At 42.5% G+C, this 10,673-nt stretch overlaps 2 protein-coding genes across 2 annotated transcripts; both read left to right on the forward strand.

Moving 5' to 3' along the window:
- Positions 1 to 488: 488 nt before the first annotated feature.
- On the forward strand, positions 489 to 6,677 carry si:dkey-117n7.5 (uncharacterized protein LOC559444 homolog). Its single transcript, XM_048267254.1, has 11 exons — positions 489 to 601; positions 701 to 763; positions 1,036 to 1,098; positions 1,198 to 1,314; positions 2,829 to 2,906; positions 2,998 to 3,051; positions 3,192 to 3,240; positions 3,897 to 4,100; positions 5,280 to 5,342; positions 5,985 to 6,170; positions 6,288 to 6,677. The coding sequence occupies exons 1-11, from the start codon at positions 551 to 553 to the stop codon at positions 6,302 to 6,304; spliced, it is 945 nt and encodes a 314-aa protein (XP_048123211.1). The 5' UTR covers positions 489 to 550; the 3' UTR covers positions 6,305 to 6,677.
- A 1,766-nt stretch (positions 6,678 to 8,443) lies between these two features.
- On the forward strand, positions 8,444 to 10,188 carry ucn3l (urocortin 3, like). Its single transcript, XM_048268307.1, has 2 exons — positions 8,444 to 8,676; positions 8,972 to 10,188. The coding sequence occupies exon 2, from the start codon at positions 8,981 to 8,983 to the stop codon at positions 9,422 to 9,424; it is 444 nt and encodes a 147-aa protein (XP_048124264.1). The 5' UTR covers positions 8,444 to 8,676; positions 8,972 to 8,980; the 3' UTR covers positions 9,425 to 10,188.
- Positions 10,189 to 10,673: the final 485 nt, after the last annotated feature.

The raw sequence follows: 10,673 nt of genomic DNA on the forward strand, positions 1-10,673 counted from the left end.
TGACGGTGGTGATGCTACTGACCACACTTTATAACGGACCCTTCTGGTGTGTGCAGGGTCGTCATGGAGTGGACGGATTGAACGGGGAAAAGGGGGACAAGGGGGACATGGGCATGCAGGGGCTGAAGGGGAGTCAGGTGAGTGTGTTGCACTGGCCTGAGGTGGGCAACACCTGAGGTCAGTCAAGTGAGCGCCAGTAACAGTCACACTGGAAAGTAACTTTTCTTTCACCAGCCTGATTAGTGGCTGAATTGTCTCTTTTGCACCACATTGAACGTATGTAATTATAGTCTGACTCTGGAACTCACATTGAGAGAAAAGCTGATGGTTTTGTTGATGAAGTTTTGCTTTGACAGGGTGAGATGGGAGAGCCTGGTCTGCCAGGAGCTACAGGGCAGAACGGAGAGAAAGTGAGAGGGAACATTTTCAAAAATGATTTAATCTTTTTATAGAGCAACATTAGGCTCATATATCATATCAACTCTACAGGAAGTTATTATTTCAAATACTATAAACCTTGGGCCCTGATTGGCTGTGATTGTCACAGGGAATGCGAGGTTTACCTGGTCGTATGGGCAGCCCAGGCTTGGATGGAGAGCTGGTGAGATACCACATGAGTCAGGTTCACATAAATGGCATAACTGTTTCTTTGAGAAATGCAGCAGTCATTCATTAAACATCCTGTGTGTGCCTGTCGTAGGGGGACCCAGGGTTGCCAGGCACTCCAGGAATTCCAGGCCTAAACGGGCTCACTGGGCGAAAAGTATGTCACCACGTGAGGGTGGTAGTTGATTATGTTGAAGATGATGATGATAATTGTGATAATGTTGATGATGATGAAGGTGATGATGATGATGATGATGATGGTGATGATGAAGGTGATGACAATGATGATGATGATGATGATGATGACAACATGTGAACACTACCTGTACTGTTGTCAGTAACATCCGTTAGGAACCTCGTTGTCTTCAGCATCATCACTTGAGCACCGTTGTGTGAATAATGAATGCAAGTTCTCTAATTTGTCTGTAGGGTGAAAAAGGAGCTGAGGGCATTAACGGAACTGATGGCTTGCCTGGGCAGAAAGGCCAGAAGGTACTCCTAACACCCTGAACAAGTGCTGCAGGATTTGGGATGATATTGATGTCTCTTCCTATTTTGTAGTTTTCACTGATCTCTTTCTATCCTTCCCAGGGGGCCACAGGGTTTGCTGGGTTCCCGGGATTCAAAGGCTCCGCCGGAGCCCCAGGGGCCTCTGGAGCGCAGGGTCGCCCGGGGCCAATCGGCCCCAAAGGAGACACGGGAGTAAAGGTAGTGCTAAGACACACACACACACACACACACACACACACACACACACACACACACACACAGACTCAGACACACATATGCATGCACACACACACACACACACACACACACACACACACACACACACACACACAGACTCAGACACACATATGCATGCACACACACACACACACACACACACACACACACACACACACACACACACACACACACACACACACACACACACACACACACACACACACACACACACACACACACACACACACACACACACACACACACACAGACTCAGACACACATACAGTATGCATGCATACAAACACACACACACACACACAGACTCAGACATACATATGAACACATGCACACACACACACACACACACACACACACACACACACACACACACACACACACACACACACACACATAGACACACACACGCACACACACACATGGACACACATACAGTACATATACACACAAACATATGCACACGCATACACACATCAGACATAAACTCAAAAGTAAGACAAAAGCTCACTAATCCATAGTCATGCTTGGCCGTCAGTCTGACACCAAAGAGGCCATAATGGCTGTGCAACAAGGCAGACTTAATTACAGCTGACGTCCACGTTGCAGTGGACTTCCTGGAGGAGATAAAAGTAGCCCTACGTATAGCAGTTGTGAAGGGGAGAAGGAGGACATCGTAATTAACATAGTGGCAATAATCAGCTATTTCTGAAGAGACGGGCACTGAAATCCCTGGCAAAACGCTGGACAAACATCCCCGTTTAGCAACAATTAGAAGCCTCCTGACACTGATTGAAGTGGATCATGGTTTCTGTTCTCGGTGAGATGGAAGGGAGGGGGGCATGCGGTGGTGTATATTTATAGATTCATTTACGGCGTCGAGAGGCATAATTAATGAGCAGGAGTCCTTTGAGGCTTATTATGTTGGCGTCTTTCAAACAATATTTACCTCCCGAATTTCATTTGTGCTGTGTTTACTAATTGTTATTGTTTCGTTGAAGCAGAGTTCTTTATTTCACTGAAGTTTGGAAAACTTGGAGTTGGCTGAGGACTTGTTTGATCCCCATATCAACTTTGTAGTGGAAAGAGAAAAGTGACTGAGTACAATTCTCTCCTGTTTATATACCATTGCTCCCTGGGAAGATTAACAGTCACAGTGCTATCGCTATCAGCATGCTCTATCTATTGGTTGGCCCAGGTTAACACAGTTACATGGAAAACTCACAGTTACACAGGACATGGGAAAATTCAGCAAAGCTGATTTTACATAATGCAGTCGCAAAAGCACTTTTGAAATGTTTATGGGACCAAGCCAAGAATGTTATCTATAACAGGATTGGAAGTTTGAAGTGTCAACAAAATGTGATTGTTAGTCACTCTCCACAGTGCTCAGCCTGTTAGATCCCTGAGGCTCACTGAATGATTCCGTACTGTCCTGCTGAGGTGTGTGATGTGTCTCTTCAACTCTCGTCCCTCAGGGAGATAAGGGCAGAAGAGGCCGAGGCAAGCCATGTGTGAGGGGCCTCCCCGGGACTCCTGGACAACGAGGGCAAAACGTATGGCTGAGGTCTATTCTCATTATCACATGTGGCTATGCAAGGAGGGACGGCAGATGTGATCTGGGGTTTGTTTTGGGTTTGTTTGCAGGGTGAACCTGGACCAGAGGGAACCAAAGGAGACAAGGGGGAAACAGGACTCTCTGTAGGTCTTTCAACATTATGAACTGATCGTTAGAGTCTAGAGTAGGGACACTTGGCCACCCACCTGTAGCACCTGTAGTCCCGTGGATTTATTCATACGAGATCTAAGTAACATTTTTTTGTTTCATTTTCATTTTTGAGGTGGAAGAGGTGAAGGAGCTTGTGACCAAGGAAGTGGTGAAAAAGTGTGGTGAGTGTGTGTGCAAGGGTCAGTTCATGCCTGTAATTGTGGGTATGTGTGTGTGTGTGTGTGTGTGTGTGTGTGTGTGTGTGTGTTTTGTGTGTGTGTGTGTGTGTGTTTGTGTGTGTGTGTGTGTGTGTGTGTGTGTGTGTGTGTGTGTGTGTGTGTGTGTGTGTGTGTGTGTGTGTGTGTGTGTGTGTGTGTGTGTGTGTGTGTGTGCATATGCATGTGTGTGTGCATGTGTTTGTGTCTCTTCTGGAACCCCTGCTGATGTGGCATGGAAACCCCACAAGAAGCACCATCTGTTGTGTTCCTCAACTCTCTCACTGTGGAACAGACTGCCCAAACCAGGGGGGCCGCAACCATTCACAAGAACTGACCTCAGTGAAAGAAATTCATGTCCACTAATATAACCTAAGGGGTGTCATTTAAACACACATTCAACAACTAACCAACAGCCTTAAACAATGCAAAGTGTGTTTTAATGTTAAAAGCAGTATTACACAATTCCAATAATTACAAGTAATTATTGATTATTTATTCAGTGTCAGTGTGTAATTATATTATGAGCTAAATAAATTATGAGATATTACTGTCTCTAAAACAGTATGACAGAGAAATACACTGTGAATAATTTTGGGTGATTAATATATTAACTCTTTCAGGGAATGACATTTTGGTGCTGGTGAACTCTCAGGACCCAGATGCAGAGGACAGTGATGGTGTACCAGGGACCGTGTTCACCACCATCATCCGCAGCACGCCTGGTGAGGATGACTATGGAGAGGAAGAGGAGCAGACAGACACAACTACTGTCAGTCCATCCACCCCAAACACAGAGGCAACAACAGCCTCGTTCAACCTCACAGGTTGGTCTACCAAAGGACTCTTTGGCTATCACTGGAATGGGATGAACAGTCCTATACTGTAGATGAGCTGTCTTATAGATATGGGATTTGTCATAATAGTGTCACACTGATTTTCAATATTAATTATATGATTATCATGACGCATATCCATAGCATGTGCATACACAGAACAATAGTAACTAAGACTTTAGCACCCAGTCTATCAATAGTTACAACATGCATACACTTACATGCTTTTGACCTATGTACTCTTAGCGTCACCATTTGTAAATAGCCTTGGCAATTTCCCCCAGCTCCGTGTATGAGTCTCTCCATCTTTGCTTATGTGTGAAATTGCCTTTTCACTCTTAATGGGGGTTATCTGTGAGACATGAGGGGGGAGAGTTATCTTTGGACAGGCTGGAGTCGGACTGCTTGGGCATTTGCATGGCTGAGTGGAGAGCCCAGCCTTCAGGCACTGTCTGTGACAGGCCTAACCCCCCTCCACTTACCCTGACTGGAGAGAAAAAATAAATGAAAGATGTAGACATAACTAGAGTGGTACATCATGTTCATTTTTCAAGAACACAGGGCATTACAGCCCTTTGTTATTTCCTCTTACCTTATTTTTTTGTTTATTCTCCTACATGTTATATATAGTATTATTTCTGTTCTAATGGTTATGAACTGTAAATAAGTAAATAACATAACATGTTATAACATGTTGCTAATTGATGTTGTACATTAGAGAATTAAGTGAATACTATTTTGGAACTGTGATTGTGGCTTATGTAGTCTGCCAAATGCCTGAGTATACTGAAAAGTTTTGCAAAAGATGCTTTTACACTGGATGGCCCCATTTCGGCATATACAGCAGTTCAATGCATTCATCATGTATGCTGAAGCACCTTACAGTTATACTCTGTCTATTTGACAAATGCGATCAAGATTTCTCTTTCTATCCTCGGCAAGTCGTTGAATGTATTGATCTCAGTGAAATTACTGCAAATCAGGAGAAGTCTCTGTAGATGTTCTATTGCTATTTATTATCCTACCAGGAGAGCTGAACGTGTATACATGAGGGGATTAATTGTTGAATGTGTGTGCGTGAGGGGATTGGGTCTGACCATATTTAGTGCTAACCAGCTGAATCACTCTGAGTGTGCTAACACATGTTCACTCTCACATGTGCTTATGTAGACGTCCACGAAGGAACGAGAAGGAAGCGACGAGGGAGGAGACGTGTCCTCCGCCCCTCCTCAGGTAGCCCAGACGTCACAAACGTACTTCACAAGAGTACAGAAAGCTGTCTCATCTGTCTTTGACCTTCTTTCTCTCTGCTTGACTTACTTTTGTCTGATGTGCGATTTATTTCGTTATTTATTTATGGGCTTTTCAAGCCTTTTGTTGATAGGACAGTGGAGAGTAGACAGAACATGAGTTGGAGAGAGATGGGGAGTGGGACTGAGAAATGACCGTAGAGTAGACCAGCCTTGAACCTGGTCCTCATGGGCACTGGACCCATATGTGGCATTGAGATGCCTGATGAAGACCCTGGTGGGTCGAAACGTTGCGTTATGTTTTTAACTCAATAAATGTAGTTATTTTGGGAGATTGCAGTGTGCGGACAACTACTCTTCTTTCCTTGATAAGCCTTGTTTGTCCTGCACCTGGCCTCAGTGAGGTGGGATGTGCATACAACCACTTTGAAGAAAGCATTGACATGCTCCCACTCGCACCACAGCTTCTACCCAGATTACTTTTTACTGATAGAGAAAGAGAAAGAATGATAATATAAAGTTGTGTACATATATCTAAAGCAGGTATTTGACGTTATTGTGATGGAGCCAAGATGAAGACAAAGCAAAGGTAAAAAGCAGGGCAAATCTGTTTTCTCGCTCGCAGGCCTCTCCTCAGATGCTTGTCTGGAGCCCATGTCCGAGGGCCACTGCTCCGAGTACATCCTGCTGTGGTACTTCCACCTGCGCTCTGGAGGATGCCGCCCTTTTGTCTACGGTGGCTGTGGGGGGACAAGAAACCGCTTCGCCTCGAAACAGGAATGTCAGATGCTTTGCGCCCAGGCTCAAAAAGGTAAGCACTAAAGATGAGTGGTGAGAAAAATGTCAATGTTTAAATGTCTAATATGTTTCCTCTATTTTTTCTCTCAGAAGTTACACCATTTTTACATTACTGTCTTTTCTTTTACAGCTTCAGACCACAGGTGAAAATAATCCGGCCAACATATTCCAATGCCTATGTATATGTATAAATAGCTGTATAATCCTTACTGTGTTGTTGTTGCATCTTATTGCTTATTTCCACTGACACTAAAGATGAGTAACTGTAATGGAACTGATATGTTTTTGTTGCACTACTACTGTATATGATGATTCTATCATTATTTTCAGAATTTGTCACACGTTCATTTATCAGTAAGCCACAGACCATTTGTCAACAAGTCATCTATGACTGATTTTTAATTTTTTTATGATCTTGTGTCTTTTATATTTTTCTCTGAGCACTTGTATCTTGTCTTCCCATCAACTAAGTACTGGCATCTGAATGAATCTGGTGAAATTAAAACTCATGTGGCACTTATTTCTAATGTTTTCTTCTGGATCAACTGTTTGCCTTTATTGTGCTTTTCTCATTCATGTGTGGATTTTGATCAAATCACTATTGATACTGAGGGAAGGCAAATATCTGAATGGGCCAAAGGCTCTGCAGTGATATATAGTATTGCCTGTATGATGCATTTACTTAATGAAATGACACATCCTTGGTTTGGTGTGAGCAGGTGTGCATGCATGTGTGTGTGTGTTTGTGAACTGGTATGTGATCAAGTCGTGATTTTTCCCACGTTCAATTCTATTTACCATTGCCCACCCCCGCACTACTGCGTCTTTTTCTTGCTGATGTATGTGCTTATAATATTTGAGTCTAGGCATATGCATTTGTGTGTGAGTGTGTGTGCATGTTTGTGTGTGTGTGTGTGTGTATGATAGAGAGAGAGAGAGAGTGTGTGTTGGGGATCGTGACCTCTCCCACGCTTATTCTTGGCCAGTCGTGTCCGAGCTTGGCCCTGTTAGTGTGGAGGTTGCCACTTTGGCTCCTCTTCAGCGTGTTGTTCCTGGATCGTGTCTGGACACAGTCTCTGGAGAGCTAGCTTGTGGGAGAACCCTCCAGCTTGCTGGCATTATTTGGGCTGTCTGTTTATGACCACAGTGAACCCTTATGGGACTCTTTTGTTATTTAGACCATTCACATGTTGCATTTTGGTTCATGTGTTCCGAATATTTATTTTGTCCAGAAAATAACTTGCTTATATTAGGCTTATCAATCCTTTAACCTCCTACACATAGATAAAACAGCATTTAACCCTTTTCACAACCTCTGGCACCTATTGCTGTGGTGGTGTCCTCACCTTAATGCTGTGTCTGAGTTCATGTGTTTGACCTTCACAGAGTCACCTTGGTTATATAACCCCTTATCATAATGGCCTCTTCGAAATGTGGTGTGTAATGCATCTAACGTCTGCATATGTCCTATCAGGAGGGGGCGTCGCCCTGGCAGGCTGTTCCCCAGATTAGAGCGCAGTAGGTGATCTGAGCAACATGTCATTTTCAGAGGATATGCCACCACACACTACAACAAACTTCGTTCCCAGAGAGAGGTGACTGAGGCAACAGGAGCAATTTAATATAGGACAGTGTATGTACCTTTGAGTAATCTTTATTTAGCCTACCTCAAGGACATAACACAGTATGATCAAGGAACCACCACGATATGTTAAAGTCGCCATACACATTCAAAACACTGCGCAAATATCGGTTGGTGTGTAGCACTTTTACTTTTCCCAAAATGCCATGCTTACCACGGTTTTTCTAAATGCAGGTCTAATTCTGCAGTGATGCCACTCTAGATTTGACAAAGCATCACTTTAAACATGGACAGTTTATCTGTATGTGTGGGGTTGGTTAACTAATGGAAAAATAAAAATATTATACATCGGGAAGTTTGGGTCTTAATTGTCACTAGTCCCTCGGTTAATAAAAAGTCTTTACCCACTCCTTCAACCCAAGGGTAACAAATATATTCTTTTTATATGTTGGCATGAGATCTAAAGTAACATATATCGACGATACATCAGTAAAATTTTGCCTCCTGAAATTCCAGGCTCGCGCGCAAAGAGCTGCCCATGTCCATATATTTGGCGCATGAAACATTTTCTCTTTACATTAGCCTACGCAGTTGAGTGCCGCTGTATTTTGAATATTAGGTATAAATATAGCTTTACTCAATAATAAACTAATTTTGCTGAGCGCACACAAGCTCATCTTACCTCCTTCTCCTTATTGGGAGGTTACCAATAAGGTATGACGTTTGTGCTGGCGCACGGGCTCCGTGTAATTGAACAGTACTAAATGGATGCCCACCGAGACTGGTTGGTAAATACAGTTGAGAAACAGTTCTGAAAGGAAGGTAGAGGTTGGAACTTGGGTTTGGAAATTCTCGTTTATTGCTGTTTTCTTTCAACAACCTTGACATTGTCTAAGGCAGTTTGGATCGTTTAGTGCCACACGAGTAGCGACACCAGGTGAGTTCGTTGATTTTCAAGTTGTAACAGGGTTGAAACATTTTAATGTGAGAAAATGTATGTGTGGCTGTTGTAAGCTTTGACTTTAAAGATAAACCTGATTGGATGGATAACTGTTTTATTTATTTGTGATGAGATGCAAATGAACATTGTCTACAATTACGTAGTTATACTTTTACGCGCATACCCAATAAGTGTAAACTTTCCAAATGGTTGACATTTGTAATTTTTAGTGAATATGTAATGGAATTTAAAAGTCACCTGAAACCTAATACCGCAATGCTGCATTCCACAGAACCGCACAATGCCGCTCATGAGAACGCTGTTCCTACTGGCTGTCCTTTGCGCACCCACCTCAAGTCTGTGCTTCCGACTGTATGAAACCGAATCTAACTTTCTGTGCAGTAATGAGGTCCTCTCAGGAGCGAAGAGTAACGAGCAGCCCAACAACGTGCTCTTAGACGGACGGGGCTTCCTCTTTGGGTCGGGAGAAAACGTCGAATCTGCGGAATCTCGCGAAAAAAGGACATACCCGGCACCTAACTACAGGTTCCTGAGCCACACACAGCTGAGGAGTAAGATGTACAGGAACAACGCAAAGGGCAGCCGGCGCAGCAAGGTTACTCTCTCCCTAGATGTTCCGACCAACATCATGAACATCCTTTTCGACATTGCCAAAGCCAAGAACCTGCGAGCCAAGGCGGCAGACAACGCTCGTTTGATGGCACAAATTGGAAAAAGGAAGTGAATCCATAACTACCCAATGACTTTTCATCATAATGAGTTTATTTGTTGTTGTGTCATTTTTGTTATCCTGGCTAATAATTTTCTGAGTCCACAAGTTTGCTGGACTGACAGGCATTAGCCCATAGACAGGAATATCCTGGCTGATAAGTACCGTTTGTAAACGTTTCCATGTGCGCAAAAAATAAGAAAAAAACGACCATGATGAACATTCAACTTCGTTGTTAAATGGACATACCCCCTGTAAACCACACCTACGCTTGCAATAATGCACTGAGTATGAAGAATTACACTGAGAAGTGTTTCTGCCTATTGGCAGGATACGAAATAAAATCATCCAAATAATTAAAAGCTAAAGGGACGACAAAGAATAATGTATCCATTGTGTTAAGTCGGCTCTGTTTGGATATATGGAAATAAACTTTATGTTCAGAGCGGCATAAAATAGTCTCATCCGTCCCATACTTTTAGACTTCTTGCTACTTTGCTCATTTGTATATAAAGTTGCATAAACATGAATAGCTTTTGCATTTTCATTTTGATATTGTAGCCAATTGTGGACTAGAGATAGCCTACAGATACCTATGACTTAAAACTTAGCATAAGTTGTTTAGTTGATGCGCATAGCGCAATATGTCAAGAAGTAGACTCTGCTTAAGTAAAATGAGCGCATGGAGAAAATCATCAAATATTTTTATACCTGGAAGGATTATTTATTTTCCTTTAATAAATAAAGGCAAATGAAATAAAGAATTCATCTAATGTTCATTTCCATGTTACATTTGACGTTTTCATTTCTGTAGAAGAGCTTAAGTTCAGTTAATTTAGGCGTAGCCTATCTTCAATTCAATGAATTCGAGATGGATCACAGATCAACAGATTCTTCTGGGGAAATTCTGAAACATCCAGCACACAGCCTACATTATAATTAAAATGTATTTTATCCTTACTGAGTTTCATAAACTAAGTAAAGTTACACTTTATGTTGAATACATTATTATTTGCACTGGACATTCCAGATTAATTTGGTGATAGTGTAGCCTAATCAACAACATGGTGATGGAAATGGTAGCCTATGGTTTTACCATGCACATATGCTATAGGCTACAGAAAAAGGCTATACAGACACGACGAGTGAATGTTTCAATTTGGGTTTTCTTCGAAGCAATGCACTATGAAACAGTAAATCTTTCCATATTGATCTGTCTTTGCGGTTAGAGTTGGCCAATCTAGGGTTTGGTTATCTCCCCATA

This window comes from Alosa alosa, chromosome 17 (assembly GCF_017589495.1).
Source record: "Alosa alosa isolate M-15738 ecotype Scorff River chromosome 17, AALO_Geno_1.1, whole genome shotgun sequence".
NCBI classification, from domain to species: Eukaryota; Metazoa; Chordata; class Actinopteri; order Clupeiformes; family Clupeidae; genus Alosa; species Alosa alosa.